Source organism: Aptenodytes forsteri, unplaced genomic scaffold (assembly GCF_000699145.1).
Source record: "Aptenodytes forsteri isolate BGI_AS27 unplaced genomic scaffold, ASM69914v1 Scaffold68, whole genome shotgun sequence".
Lineage (NCBI taxonomy): Eukaryota > Metazoa > Chordata > Aves > Sphenisciformes > Spheniscidae > Aptenodytes > Aptenodytes forsteri.
In genome coordinates this window covers 993775-1010034 of record NW_008795382.1, presented here as the reverse complement: position 1 = coordinate 1010034, position 16260 = coordinate 993775, and the positions used below count along the sequence as shown (strand labels likewise).

The 16260-nt window shown below is 40.2% G+C and overlaps 2 protein-coding genes across 3 annotated transcripts in view; both read left to right on the top strand.

The window, feature by feature from the left end:
* Positions 1 to 16260, top strand: part of RABGAP1 (RAB GTPase activating protein 1) — a 68555-nt gene that overhangs the window by 31570 nt on the left and 20725 nt on the right. The window lies entirely within an intron of this gene.
* GPR21 (G protein-coupled receptor 21) lies at positions 485 to 1531 on the top strand. Its single transcript, XM_019472434.1, has one exon. The coding sequence runs from the start codon at positions 485 to 487 to the stop codon at positions 1529 to 1531; it is 1047 nt and encodes a 348-aa protein (XP_019327979.1).

Below are 16260 nucleotides of genomic sequence, written 5' to 3'. Positions count from 1 at the left end.
CGGCGGCCGGCGGCAGGGAAGCGCCGTCGTGGGGAAAGAGGGGTGGCGATGGAGGTGGTAGCGCGGGGGGAGAGGCGGTTCTGTAAAACACTTTCCCTTCTCTTCTGTCAGCCTTTGGGAGGACTCTCGTCCTGACTCGGTGAAGGTTCCATCTCCCTCTTCCCCCAACCCCTCATCCCTCCTCGGCGAGGCAGCCCACCCGGGAGGGCTTTAAAATCAGCCCTCTCCCGTGTGTGTGTGTGTGAAGTTGCTGACATGACTGCTGTTGGGTCCCGGTGCACCAGTAGCGGCGGGGAGCCGGATTTAAAGGGGAATTGTGCTGCAGACAATGCACAGCAGCAGCATCTGGAGCAGCCCTGGGGACTGGAGCTCCGGTTTTGACATTGCTACACACACAGCACCAGCCGCAATGACAGCAGCTGCTTGGAGTGGCTGCAGGCAGCAGGCAGGAGCATGAAGTAAAGAGATCACTGCAGCGCTCAAGATGAACTCCTCTTTGGTTGGCAACCAGAGTGGCCGGCCGTTCTGTCTCCTGGCCATTAGCTATTTGGAGACCATCAATTTTTGCCTCCTGGAAGTGGTTATTATTGTGTTCCTCATGGTGCTGATTATTTCAGGCAACATTATTGTGATATTTGTCTTTCACTGTGCACCTCTGCTGAACCACCACACCACCAGCTACTTCATCCAGACTATGGCGTATGCTGACCTCCTGGTGGGCGTGAGCTGTCTGGTGCCTTCTTTGTCTCTGCTGCACTATCCTATTGTTTTAAGTGAGTCCTTGGTTTGCCAAATCTTTGGTTATGTGGTATCAGTGCTGAAGAGCGTCTCCATGGCCTCTTTGGCATGCATTAGTATTGACAGATACATTGCCATCACAAAGCCGCTGACCTACAACACGCTGGTTACCCCATGGAGACTTCGAATCTGCATACTGATCATTTGGCTGTACTCCTGCCTCGTCTTCTTACCGTCCTTTCGCTGGGGAAAGCCTGGATATCACGGGGATGTGTTTCAGTGGTGTGCCAATTCCTGGAACACCGATCCCTATTTTACCCTCTTCATTGTGGTGATGCTCTATGCCCCGGCTGCTTTCATCGTCTGCTTCACTTACTTCAACATCTTCCGCATCTGCCAGCAGCACACCAAGGAGATCAACGAGAGGCGAGTGCGCTTCAGCTCTCAGGACGGGGAGGCTGGGGAGGCACAGCCCTGCCCGGACAAGCGCTATGCCATGGTTCTTTTCCGCATCACCAGTGTCTTCTATATCCTCTGGTTGCCCTACATAATCTATTTTCTGCTGGAGAGCTCCAATGTCTATAGTAACCGCATTGCATCCTTCTTGACCACTTGGCTTGCAATTAGCAACAGTTTCTGCAACTGTGTCATTTACAGTCTCTCCAACAGTGTCTTTCAGAAGGGGCTTAAGCGTCTCTCGGGGGCTATTTGTGCCTCTTGCGCTAGACAGAGGGTAGCTAAGGACTCCTCTACCTCTAGGAGCAAAAGATCTTCCAATGGATGTCATGTCTAAGACGCCTATCAGCTGGACTGGGAAGTGCAGGGACGATTCTGTAAATTGCAAAATAAGTTAAATATGATTTTAAGATGTCCAGATTTGCAAAAAGGTTTCTGAGAAATGCTGCTGACATAGAAGAATCAGGAGCACATATCATTGTGATTTCACTTTAAAAAAATTATTGCTGTGGAGGAGGGCTGTGGAGTTTCACCTCCATATTAATTTTTAAGAATAAAGCTGTATCTTGACACTTACCTCTCCAGCTGGTGTGACTGAATGGAGTGGGTGTCTGAGAGCTTCGGCAAAATGTAGTCTTTCTTACAGCTTTACTAGGTTCTTTCGAGATTCGTGCTTCACATGTAAATGATAGATCTGAAGTGGAAATGTCACAGTATATGGTATATTACAGGGATTTTTTTAATATATGCCAAAGTATATTGACACAATGTTCCAGCATCATAACAGAAGGGGCCAAACAATTTGTTTTTCAGTGCTACCTAGACAGGACTTCTAGAACAGTAGCGAATAATGTGAACATTTTAGTGTGAACTTAAAGTCTTATTGAGCCATGAGTGCAGCGATGTGATCTGAACAGTCGTACGCTTAGGAGGACTGACTGGCTTCCGTGCCCCGTTTCTCTGGTAGGATGCATGTATGCGATCAGAGTACGGCATCTGCCTTTTCCTGTTTGTTGTGAAGTAAGAAGAAAAACTTGGATCAGACCAAATTTAGCAGTTAAATAAAATGTGTTTTGATAAGCTAAGAGAAAATACATGTCGCTTTATGATACCAGAGTTGTGGCAGCCACTCAAGGATGATGCCAACGTGTGAAAATTATTCTCAAACCAGTGGAGAAATGCCACGGTTTTGTATGTGGAAATTTTCTCAAGAACAACTTTAAAAATAACATGTCCTTTTTTTTTTTTTAAATCTAAATTCTTATGATATTTTACATACTAGAACTTAAGGGGAAAGGAAAGAAAACAATTGTCTTCTAAACAGCTAAGGGAACTATGTTGTAAATTTAACTGTAGTATTTGAGTTATTCATAAGTGCACAGAGCTAAATCAGAGACATTTTTCTGTAGCCTTCATGGGATTAAAGATGGTTCGAATATAGCAGGAGCTAAATCCTGTTGGCAAACACATATCTAACTGGTCAAAAAAAGTCAGTATCTGAGAAACAAAATCTCATTGACCACAGCTTTTTCAAGCTAGCTTAGATTAAATATTTTTGAGTACTGTAATGCTGTTAAGAAGGCAGTATGGCCCTCAAATCGATTAGTTTTCCTAAAGAATATCCTTGTCTTTTTACTGATGCCATATTGGAAAATGAAAGTGGACCATGTATTCCTGTAATAATGGATTACAGTCTGCATCGTCTTACCTCACCCTATCCCTGGTACAGGTATATCCCCCTGCCACGCCTCTGGTCTGAGAGCAGGTTATATACCGTGACTGTCCGCAGTTCGCTTCCTTTGTTGTGCTTCCAGTCGGTGCATTGGACTGCTGTGAGCCTGGGGAGTTCTGTGAGCTCGTGTGTTACAGTTGCTGTGTACTCTTTGTTAGTCATAGTGGGAAGGAAAAAATATTAGGGAAAAGTAATTTGATTTTTTTAGAGTTGGGGTAATTCTCTTGGCCAAAGGGAAGACTCCATATTTTTGATAAATGGTTTCAGGTCTACTGTTGTTATATATCAAGATCATCCTCTTTTTAGTACTCTACCCTGTCCCTCCCACAAGCATACACATACTGTCCTCTCTGGTCTGCTGCGAGCCCCGGCCTCTCGTCTGCTGTGCTTTGCCCTGGAGGATAACAGTTTGTGTCTCTGTCCTGTGTTTGCACATGCAGCAGTTGCTACAGACCGTCCTGCTTGCTGCCCATCCACATTTACTCCAGTGCAGCCTTGTGAGGCTGCCAGTGAGGAAACTGAAGAAAAGAGAGAGCAGCGGGGTGAAGCACTCCTGGCATGGCTTGTACTTGTCAGTGCTCATTGCTGATGGGCTTGAGTTCCTCTTACGGGTATGTGTGTGTACCTGTTCCTGGGGAGGATGGGGCAGAACCCTCTACTATTGCTGCCTAGTTTTGGTTTGAGAGCCCCGTTACAAAGCACGTTTAAGTCATATCTTGGTCTGCTTTCAACGTATTTCGTCAGTAGTCCAAACCTCTCAAGATAAACTTCCTCCTTAGTTCATCTGATTTAAGAACAAAGGTGGTCTAAACCCTGATGCCTTCATGACGACACTTCTTGTTATCTTTTGTAATAAGGCAGTGTCTAGAGCCAGGGCTTACGCTGTGATCCTTGCACAGACACGATAGAGGTGATTTGTTCTGCAGAGCTCTTGCAGTCTGAATTTTGGTTAGAGACAGAGACAGCCGTGGGGGGAGCCGAAGCGTAAGGGTGTGAGTCATTTATAAATGGTATAATAAGCTCACAGCACATCAGCTGGCTAATTGTTCTCAAGTGTTTTGTAGGTATTATGGCAAAGGTGGGCTTTGGGGAACCATTTAAGGGCTTTAGTCACTAATATCAAAGCATGTATGGGGGGTATTTTTGGAACAGCCTCTCAGGTAAACTCCTAATAGCTTTTCTCTGACTCTTCACCTTACCAAGTCTTTGAATTGATGCAATCTATCACTAAAATAGCATTTGATTAAATTTAATAGAAAAGAATCTGCTAGGGCCTAAAACCCTAAAAATGGTAGTTTCAGGTTTAAGTGGAAGCTGGAGAGCAAAGATTGTTGCTTTTTTTTCATGGCATGAGTAGAGGGTTTAAATAGGAGCATTGTAAGCTAGTTTTTAAGAATATGGAAAATTTAAAAAAGTGGTAAGGGGTCTAAATCATGGCATAAAGATTTAACTCAAGGTGAAGCAGTTGCTACTTCAGCTATAAGCCTAGAACTGCACTTAAAGTGTAGTGGTTGTTACGGATGCAGATGCATGCTTGCAGCTGTTGCTTTGCAGCTAAGGTTCAGCTATAACATTCCTAACAGCCAGGCTTGTGTTCAGTTGCCTTACTCATCTGAAAGTCTTCATCAGCTCAGATGATTTCTGTGAGAGGTGAAAATCAGAATCTGGAAGACTCCAAGAGATGAGGATGGAGAGGAGTTGCAGCCAATCAATGCGTTCAAGTTTCATCCAGTGTTTTTACAGACACTTTTAAATGTTGCCTCAGTAGTTTAGTTTTAGTGTCAAATATTTCTATTTTTGTCTGTGTTAATTTATTGATTTTTTTTTTTATTTAAATTACTTTTTTTTCCCTAACTTAATTTAATGTTGATCTAGGTTTGTATGTGATTAGATGTTTTAAATATTCATAACATTTGAGTCTGTTGTCTTCAGTGAGATTGCATGGGCGTGAATCTTGTTCACTGTGCCAACTGTGGAAGAAATAATTTTGAAATATACTACCTTGTTTGCTCAGCAGTCCATCTAACATCCTTTGTCATACAGTTAACATGAGGCACAGTAGTCCTTTTCATCACAATCTGTGCTATGAGTTGTTAGGCAGCAAACTTTCCAGTTGGATCACTTTCATCACTGTACGTATGAAACTAATCCTTTCTTGGCTATATTTGTATCCGTGTGTGCCTGGTGCTTTAGAAATTGGTATCAAGACCGTAGCACAGATGAATGCCACCCCAAGGAGAATACAGAAATCATATTACATCTTCATAAAAATTGTGTGTTGTGATATGATTAAATGAACTAAATTTGAAGTTCCATCTCAGACTATAAATTCTTTTTTTTTTTTAATTAGGGTTATCTGTCTCACTTTCAAATTAAGCTGCTAGAAGGTTGAATTTGCAGGATGCAATTCAGTGGCATTTTTTTTTAGTACCATGGAAAGGATTTCTATATGCACAACTTCTCAGAAGGTGATAATTTGCTTCATCTATAACTCTTGGTTTTGTGGTTGGTTTTTTTTTTTTTGAGTTTACTGGAAGTTTAGGTTGTGATTATATTGTCATTTTCCAAATAGGTTGGCAGAAAATCTGTGAAATACTATTTTTTTTTTTTATAATCTCCAATCAAGTGACAGTATTTTTTAACTCAACAGTTATCTTTTGTGTGAAACACAAGTTTTGCTGTTACGGTTAGTTTTTTTTAATTAAATGTTACTAGTTTCTACAGTCTTTATTTGCTATTAGGGGTTTTGTACTTGTTTTTAAGCTTCTTATCACTCAGAAATTTGTTTCTACTAGTTGGCATTCTGACGCGGCTCAGTGTCAGAGTGCCAAGGGGCAATCCTGAATATTTGTCACAAATCTTTGAGAATGGGGTACAAAGTACCAAGGCACAGAGAATCTCAAGAGTAGCACAAGGTTGCGTGAAGAGTCTTTCTTACAGCAGAGACTTGAATGAGAATTTTCAAATTTCAGTCTCGTGCTGCATCTCTATGGCATTGTTCCTTTCCTGCTCATATAAAGGTTTTACCTGTAAGAACTCCTAAATTTCAGCAGTTTGTCTGTTCTGAAAAAGACGCTTCCAAGGCATATATGTGATGTGAGATGGAAACATTCAGTGTGCAAATTTAATAAGCAGATTTTTCTATATTGTGGTATTACCAAGTGCTGTGATGATAACAGATGTACCGAACCTTCATGAGTCAGGAAGTCTGAAACATTTCAGTCTCATCTTAGTCCACATCAGGGTTTGAAGTTGACAGAACTTCTACTCCTAATTCAGGTCGATGCTTTAAAAAACATATTTCTATAGGAACTAATATCCGAGCATAGGAGCCTACCTTTAGACATTACAAACAAAAGGCCCATTTAAAATTTTTCCAATTACTTGATTCATCTATTGTAGGTAATTTTAATAAGAGGAGGTGGAGGTTTTGGAGGGTTTTGTTGTTGTTTTAACACATTTTTGGTTCTGGGTACTTGAAGCACCTGCTAAAACGTTTGCCTGACCTGGTCCTTATTTTGTTGTTTAGTGTAGAAACCTTTTTCTTCCTTCTATGACTTTGCAGAATACAACAGCACATCCTTTCTGTGGTGTCATTCAAGATAAACTTGCATTTTTACCTCACTACCAACACTATCTGAAGTTGGCAAAGCACATGTTTGTAACTGATGTTCTGCTGAGATCCAAGAGGTGTAAAGCCCTCCATGGCTTTTAAACTTAAATGGGGGAAGAATAGCTGTCTTCCCTTACGCAACTTAAAGGAATGGACACTTTGCAAACCCCAGGGTTGTTCTGTTGAGGCTTCCAGGAGGGGAGAGGCTGGGGCATAACAGCGGCGGGGAAATGCCCAAGCCGAGTCCATTTGTTCTGCTGGTTGAATGCAGTGCTTCCTCCCTGCTGTCTCAGCCTGCTTGTGTCTTTCAATCCATTTTCTGCTCTTCTCTTTCCATTCTTATTGCTGAAATTCAGAGCTCTAGAGAGTGTGGTTGACACAGGTGTTTTCTTATATTTCATAGTCTTTATATGATGAATACTGTTGTTTGTATGTGGCTGCGGTCTCAGGTCGATCAGGTATATTAAATCTGTTACTCGCTTCAGGGTCCCTGAGACTTTGTAATAGTGTGGGCTTGGAATACATATGGCTGAGGTCAGGTTAGACCTTGGGGTAAGTCGTAGCTGCTGGGACTGCTGGGCCATCAGGTTTTACAGACTGTCTCCAGCAAAGTAAACAGCCCCTTCTTTAGGATGATGGGAGAATCCCCCATTGTGAAAACAACCCATTTTGCACTAGAAAAGAAGTGTTCTCCTGACTTCAGGACACCACTGAGGTCTTAAAGCTTCTCAGTTATTACTTCCCTTATTGCCTGTGCATTGCAGAGGTACCACTCTGAAAGACATTTTCTGCAGATAGGCAAAGGCAGACAATTTAATACTAAAATTTTATATGTAAAATGTTTCTGGAAGAGGAGAGCTCTTCGAAATTAAAATTTAGTATGTGTAAAACCAGATGCAGTTGTACTTAGAGAAGGAAACTGAAAGTTGTGGCCAGTGGAAACAAACAAAGGAAACCCGCTGGACGGCTGTGCCTGTGCTGACGGTAGGATGTAAATTGCAGTTCTGTCAAAACAATGGAGTATTTAATTTGGGTCATATCCTTTTACAATACATTTTTTAAAAGATGGAGTTTAACCTTCTTGCTTTTGCTTTGCTGCGCTCCAAAGGCAGCTCATCTGAGCCTCGGAGCTCCCACACCCACAGCAAACGGATTCCCTTCAGACCTGGAGTGGCGATCCAGCCCCTCCATCTCAGTTCAGGTAAAATGGGATAATACCAGTCGGTGTCATGGTTGACCATCTGAGGTGTTCTAGCAATAGGGAGATAACCTGATGTGATACAGTTTGTTTAGTCAGCTTTTCAGTTGTTTTTTTTTTCTGTGACACAAGGTTTTCTAGACAGGTGAAATGTTTTGCTTATGCAGGCAGCTTTGCTGATGGTTCTCCACTCAATATTGACTTCTGTCACAGTTCAGTTTTTATTCCCATTGCAGAGTTTAAAACAAGCCACAGTCTGTGTCTGCTCTACATGCATTTAGTGGTGGTTGCAAATTAAAGTGTTTGCGGATTTCACCCATATCATATTTGGATCTCTTGAGCTTTAGCACTTAATAAAAATGTTAACATAAGTTATGTTCCCGTATCTTGATCCAGGTTGTTTATTTACAGCCTCTGGTGTACTTTAGCAATCTGTCCAGTCAAAACTGATTCTCTAGCTAGTGAATTTGTGGTTACTTAAATTGAGAAACAGAAGTTGTTAAAGTCATCTTTGTTTTGGCCTGAAGACATTGGGGGGAGTGTCGCAATCACTGAGCTGGTCAAAGGAGGTGCAGGTTCTGCTCCGGGGAGAGACCAGGAGGCCAAGTCACTGTGGGACTGTTACCTGTACGCAGGTTGATAACCAGAAGCTTTATTTGCTGAGAAGTTTTTAGAAATGCTGAGCAGATGCACACTGCATTGGGTTATGTTTAGATAGACAAACACATTTTGAAGTTAGCAATCGCTGCTTGTGCGGAGGAGTGCTACACCTGGGCAGTTCCTTTGCATGAGGCAGCGCCTGAGATACAGCGTGTACCCTTGGGTGGTTAGGGAGAGGGAAGGGAGCCTGAACTTTTTGTTCTGACTTCTTTCTTTTTATGAATTTGTAAGACGAGGATAGCAATTTTGTAATTCAAAGCTTTGGCTTCTCTCTGATGGTCGTTACTGGAGATCCTTTAATTAAAAAGTGAAATAAATTCAAGTAACTCCTTGTAAAGATGAACTCAAATCTTGCTGTGCGTATGCGAGTCATTCTTAAATGTTACAAAGATGACGTGATAGAAGCAATCAAATGCTTAATGACATTGAAAATTTCTTCTGGGATTCCAACTGTAAATGAATCCTTGAAAATCAATAATTAGATTAGTAAAGGATGACGTTTTAATATGCTGGCAGGAACATAGAGGGATTTGTCAGGGGAAGCAAAAACAGACTTTGCACTAAAGTGGCTTAGGTATATTTATAGTGCTAGTGATTTTGTGTGTGTGTGTGTGAGATCTTTGGACTATTTTAATATAATGTAAGGCTTTGAGCTTTAGCTAACTCAAGTTGCTCGTTTTATGAAGTTACATTAGTACCACACTGTGAAGTATTTTTAAATATTAGCATTACTGAGTAAATATTAGCAATACTGATTATTAAAAGTATTTCATAAAAACATTTTTTTAAAACATTTTCTGTAGATGCTGTCAAAGGAATTGATGTTTAGTGTACAAAGAAATAAAACCCCGAGGGCTGTAAGGTACCTGTATGTTTCTGATCACCTCGGTTTTTGAGGGGTTAGGTATTTCTTGAGGATAAATTGTTGTCATTAAAACCTACTAAAAATAATGGTGCAGTTAATCCTTTCAGGTAACAGGAAGCAGCATTACCTCCAGCCACGCTTTTGAACTGTCTGAAAGGATTTGCAATTGCATATATTGTCTTCACGGACTTATGTCTTTAGAAATGCTGTACAGCACAGTGTTTTGCAAGTTCCTATGCTGATAAATTTCTCTCCATATGTAACCTTTGAAATCTAGTTTCTATTGTAATTCTAGCATGTAAACACTAGACTCAATTTTGTATTCCTCTAATGAATGCAACAGGATGGAAATGAGTTTGCAATTGCTAATGATGAGCTTTTTTACTGTTCTTAATACTCGTGGGTATGTCTTTTCTTCAGGGATTTCAAAATTGTATTAGTACCTTTTTTAATTGTTTTTTTTCCACATGCTGTTTACAATTGAACTGCAAGCATGGGAGGCTATGCGTGCATGTGCTTTTAGGTTGCTTTGCTGAACGAAATACAGTGGAGCGATCTTACTTTAAAGGATGCTCGCTTTTCCTTGTGTCCCACCTGTCTCCTTGCGCCTTCACAGTAACTGGGACAGCAGAAGCCACTGGTGAGACTATTTCAGTGTGTCCTGAGGAGATTTGACATTTGTCAGAGGGTCATTACGAGGAGTTTTGTTTGGGAGACAGTCCAGCTCCTTACACGAGTAGTGTTACAACTGGTAGTTTTTTCCTGTGTCAGTGAAAAGGCCAAGGATAGACAAAATCACAGGTAAGAATGTGTTGTATGTGTGTTTGTAAGAACTTTGTGCACCTTTTAATGCTGGAAATTGTTTTGTATTAAAAGATGAGAAAGAGGTGTGAGTGCGAAACCCCTGCTATAAATAACTATGGAAAACAATCCACCAAAGCAGATTAGAAAAGCAAACAGGTGAATTAGACCCAATCCGACCCTTAAGGCTCTCTAATGCTGTGTTTAATTCTGATACAATGGGGAGTATCAGGGTGTCAGTCTGGGCTCCTCGAATGTCCCCATCTCTGCCTGGGTTTGCTCTGTTTTGTACTCTGCAAGGGAAGGGGGAGATGGTGAAGATGGGTGTTTTGATATGCAAGGCAGCTGAGGAAGAGTTATCGTGGCTCCAGAATTACATATTTTGTGCCAACTCAGAGTTGTTGTTAAAATACAGGGGAGAGGGGTGCTTCTACCCCATCGTTTTAATAGACATTTCTGTAGCTGATTTTTCAACTAAGACTAATAATAAGAAAAACTACGGTTGAGCCAAAAATGACAAATGTTACTGATAGAAAATAATACTTGCATATTTTTAAATATTAAATGGAACTAGATAAATCAGAAGCATGTAAATATCTGATTCTAAATCTTTGCATAATTATTTCCAAGAGGTAGTTTTGCTATGAGCTATTAAAACTCAAAGAAATTTATTATTCCCTTTGAGATGATCTGTACCCCAGCTGTGTCATACATCTCTTGGCTTGTTTCCTTTTTGCTTTAGATGTACATACTTATATATAATGTGTACTGTGTGACTGTACAATTACGGCCGTGTTAAATTGATTGTTTTAAAATATGTTTATGTGTATATATGTATTTTAAAACAATCAATTTGACACGGCCGTAATTGTACAGCCACACAGTTTAGGGCTTTGTTCAATATGTAATTTTAAGAATGTCAATGTGGTTCTTAGGGAATTTTATAAACACTTTTCTGAATCTGTTAACAGCACTTCCCATCCTAAGAGAAACTGCACATTTTTCAGTGATTGTTCCACTGGTTACATTTTTGTCTGTCATTTGTTCTGGATTGATGTAATCTTGATACTACTAAAATTTCAAGGGCTGTTGACGCATTTCACGTAGCCTAGGATTGCCTGTTCTCCAAATATATGGATCATGCATCAACAGTACTAAGTAGCCTTACTGTTTTGCCTAAAAGCCTAGCTAATTTATTTAATATTCTCTCTTTAAAGAGAGGTCTCTGGAAGGGGTAGCATATTTTATGATGCTCCTTCTCTTTAAAGGGAAACTCAGAATTGAATAGCAGTACTTGTTGATCAGTGATATTATTGTAGCCAAAGGATGCATGGGTGGTTTAATAGGAAGTTTTTGCTTCAAGTTTCTTGATGAAATGTAGTGTTCTACAGAGCTGTGTGAAGAGTGTAGTTTTTTATTCTGAAATGCACTTGTACACTTTATTTGAAAGGTCTGAATGGATCATAAATACATTTAAGAAATAAATGATACGTCACATGTTTTCACGTCTTGTCTTGGATGACTTTTATGTAACTGTGCTGATAAAGGTGTGTTCGTTTGGGAGTGGATGGGGTTTTTTCCTCTTATCTTGATTGCTCTAAATAGTCTGGCTTGTACGTAATTGCCAAGAGCAGGAAAACCTTCCAGCATGCGTTTTGTGTTTATGCTTTATCCATACATGATGTAGGGCACTGTAGGCAAACTCCTCTCTATAATTTTCCTGTGGGAAACTTGAGCCCTAAAAGGAAACGAACACAGCGAAAGGGCTGGATATCACAAGGGATTCACTTTTATTTTTAGAATTGAACTATATTGCCATATTTGGACTGAAAGTATGCTGTATCAATGCACTATTGTATCAAATTGCAGCTGTTTAACCATTCCAAATTTGTCTAAATTATTCAGTTTTTTTCCACAAACACTATTTATTTATTAATGTTCTTGGTAAGTGCTAACTCCAGGTAACACTTACATTCTGCGAGCAGCATTTCTTGTGAGAAGTTAACAAGTACATTGCTTTGAAAGTGGATTTTGTGATACTTCCTTAAGGTCTTAGTAACAGGTGTAATTATTCTTACCGAAACCTTCTCACAGTGGTTTGGACGAAGACAAATTCAGGAAATGCACTGTATAAAAGTCAGTGTAAATATTGCCTATTAAAAGTAAACTTGGGAATGCCATCAACCTGCAAAATAGACCTGGTGACATGGTACCCTATTGACATTGAAAATAGCTATCGAAAGACCTTTTAATATTTTCAGATGCACTTAAAATGTACAGATCTGCTCAAAATAACTTACCCCATCGGTTAATATTACCCTTGTTGCTGCCCATGAAAGTTTTGGAGAGTTTTGGCTTTTTCTGCTCGTTGCAACTGCTGAAAGCTGTCAGCTGGCTTGTTGCTCCCTTGAATGGCTTGTCTATGCCTTGCACAGAGATGCCTTGCCACAGGATGCCACGTGCTGATCTGACCCTTGGCAAAGCAGGTAAAATTCCACTGATCGACTGAGTCTCTAGACCCTTCTCACAGTAATCTCTGACTGTGTGACAAAATCCTTGCAAAGTCAGTGGGACCTTCCTAAGCAATAATTGTAACGTGACAATCGATCCCATTGTGGCAAGAGTGAGAATCAAGCATAGTTTGGTCTTTGTGGTGGATGTGTCAGATAACTCACTCCCGTGAGCAAAATTCCGTATTTTGAATCATTCTGGGGGTGGGGGCAGGAGGGAATCTAAAGTTTGGACCTCACCATTTTTCCATTTTTATGTTGTTTTTGAAGTCAACCTGTGTCTAGGTAAAGGCTTTATGTTTTGTGCCCCCATCGGATTTCTCCAGTAGCCTGGTGAGGCAGGAGTTGATCTTTGGGTGGCAAGCCATTTCCAGCAGGCAACTTCCTCTGCTTCTCTGGAGATTTCTTATTTCAGCTTTTTTTCATCACAGGTCTTGTCCCTTCAGCAATTCTTTGCTGCTGCTTCTTCATCCTCTTGAGTTTATGTGGGGGATTAGGAGGAATAAACTTGAGCTGCTGAAAACTGCAAATAGATCAGCCCCATGAAGAGGTACTAGGAACTCCAGCTCTTCCATGTCTTTTAATTGTGGCTTAAGCTACAGAAAAAGCTTCTAAAGTAACACAGTCTCAGTCTGAAGACATTGATCGAGGTTGTAGCTGCATGATATGGTTTGCAGATCCCGGGATGGTCCCCGGAAGATCACGAAAATGCAAGGAAAATATCTTTTAAGTGTGTCCGGTTTAGGAGGTGGGAACCAATATGCTTTTACATACAGGCTGATACAATAGATGAGCTTTTATCTGCTGGACTGCGTCCTGGTTTCCATAATTACTTGCATAGTTTCTTTTTAAATCAACTGGAGAGGAAGGTTTCAGTATAACTCCCCTAATATTTTAAAGTGCATAAAAGGGGGAGGAAGGGTATGTTCTTAGTCTGAGCATCTACATTTTCCTGCTTTCCTTCCGAGCGGTGAACTGTTGGGAGAATTTCAGTCTTTACTACACTTGCTTCAGTTCTCATGGCTGTTTTCCATTCTGTTTTCTTTATTACTTTCTTTTTCTTCCTGTCATTCTTAGCTTTCTATTTTTCAATCCCAGTTTGTGAAGGGTGTGGGTTCAGAAGGGTTTCCTTCAGTTCCCAGTCCCCTGAAAGCATGAGAAATTGCCCATTGAGCCAATTCTCACAGCAAGGTATAAAAATAGGAGTAAAGAAAAGGTTACACAATGCTTGGATTGCAGCAGTTTGTACTAATGGGGAGATTTCAAAGCTGTGGTTTGAAAAACATTTTTTAAACCTTATCATTTCCGTTAATTTTTCTCTCCCCAAGCTATGTTTCAGCTGCAGGAACTAGCGTTACAGATTACTTGAAGAATTGTACTGAAACATAGGAGTCAAGTGCTGAACAAGTCACGCAAAGCCAGAGAGAGACCACTAATTAGTTCTCTTTAGCCATAATGAGTCATTTGTTTGAGAAGCCTATCCTAAGAGTTTCCAACCAGGTGCTTTGGTCTCTGCTATTAAATAAGTGGATTAAAAGGCATGGGGGGGATTTAAGATTATTTTGCCATTGCAGCAGAACACAGGTAACACGCAGTAAACCCACTTGTTTGGTACCACAAATGGCTATTAGCAGTGAACAGTACCTGTGCTCTTGCAAAGCAGAGTACTTTACTGTAATTCAGTCTTGCAAACTTCTAAGAAACTGAAAGTTACCACTAAGGCTGTATTTACATGCTTTAAAGTTTTCAGAATTGTTTCTGAGCATTGTCTTTCTCTACTTGCAAAACTAGCTGAAGCTAACAGCCAGCCATTATCTTACTTGTCTTTGTTGACTTAAAAGGCTTATATTTATATGAAATTTATTTAGCATTGGATTTTGTTTGTTTCTGACTTCCTTATAATGAGACAGACCTCTTTGGCATGTTAATTATTATCAAATTGAAATGCTGAACAGTGCTTTTGATATAATTTCCAAAACAATCCAATAACTTGATTCTAATAGCAGTGTAATGCTTTCCTAATGAAATGTCTGTGTTAAGCCACAGAGAGGAGCATTAACCTTGGATTAAAATCAGAAGAGAAAATCAAGCACACCATGGTAATTTTGTTCTTGTTTGCAAAATTGCTTTTTGAGGAAGAAGATCAGCTAAAAGCTGTATTTAATGATCTTCACACTGATTACATCATGTACTTTTTTACTATTTTACTTCTAAACTTTTTCCGTTTGTCTAACAGAAACATGGGTTATTTGGATATAGTAAAACTTTTTAAAAATTAAAACATCTCTTCTGTTTTGCTTCCACAGAGCATCTTGTATGTTTGCAGTGTTAACCTGGGCACTGTTACATGGTAATCTCGCATGTGAAGACGACTGGCTTTTTATTTGTGTTCAGTCATTGCCAGGGAAGCCACCTAACAAAGGAACCTTTGACCCTTTCATTAGCAATGGTTGCTTAATGATTACTGTGGCATCTTTTCAGATGATTCCCACCACCAAGGAGCTCTTGCTCTCATTAGCTGTCCAGGAAAGTCATCTTTTAAATATTAGAAAGAGGGACCAATCGTAGGCAAAAAGAAATGCCTACAGACAAACAGAGGGCTTTTGTTTCTGTTTTATTTTGGCAATTTGGGTAATAGCAATGGTTATAGTAATCAGCTAGATAACAGCTGGGTCATGACTGCCGCAAAAGGTACAAGACATTATGGTGAAACACATCCATACAAAATCTGAGATCTGATTAATCAGAAATCGCAAAATACGGCATAAAATTGTAGAAATAGTTCTGAAATTATAGAGGTCATTTTTTAATTCAATATGGTGAGCACAGTTTCAGATTCAAAAGGCGCACTAAAATGGCCTGTTGCATGCTGGGTAGATTAAGTGTTTTAAAGAGAGCTTGAGTGAGTGATTTCTGTTGTATGCTACTCATAGAATAACTTACGTTGGAAGGCACTTCTGGAGGTCATGTAGTCCAACCCTCTGCTCAAAGCAGGTCTTACCAGATCAGGCTGCTCACAGCCCTGTTGAGTTGAGTCTTGGACACCTGTGATGATGGAGACTTTACAGCCTCTTTCAGCAACCCATTTCCATCCACATGGAAGAAGCTGCTTAGTCTTCCAATTCGCATAAATGTTCCTTGTAAAGTAAAGGTTTTGGAGACTGCATCAAATCTTTTGACAGCTTTTTTCTCGCTGCCCAGTTAGTAATTTTTTCATTTGTGTCACTGGTATATGTTTTTTAAAATATATATTTCTTATTGTTGTTTTCTGTATTAAAGGAGGATGTATGATGTGTATGAACTATTTCCACTGGCTTCCTAAATAAGCAAATTACTTCGTTTGCTAATGGGGGAGGGTAGGTTTTTATGTTGTCAAAGGATACTTTTCCTTGCAGTGCTATGAGCTCTGGCTTAAATGACTACACTAGAAATAGTTTCAAACTGAACTGAATGAGATGGATCAGAAAATCTCACTCAGTCACATGTCTAATATTGGCAGAGACCCGAGAAGACCTCACTGTGAGAATGGCACCTGCTTATTTTCCCATTCGGAACATGAATCTGTTGTAGAGGGCAAATTAGATTTAACTGGACATTGTTCACAAATGCTCATGGTTTCTCATGATGTGCCTGACACAAACCTCTTCCTTCCATATTCTGGAAACCTTGTTTCAGGATACTTCTCCA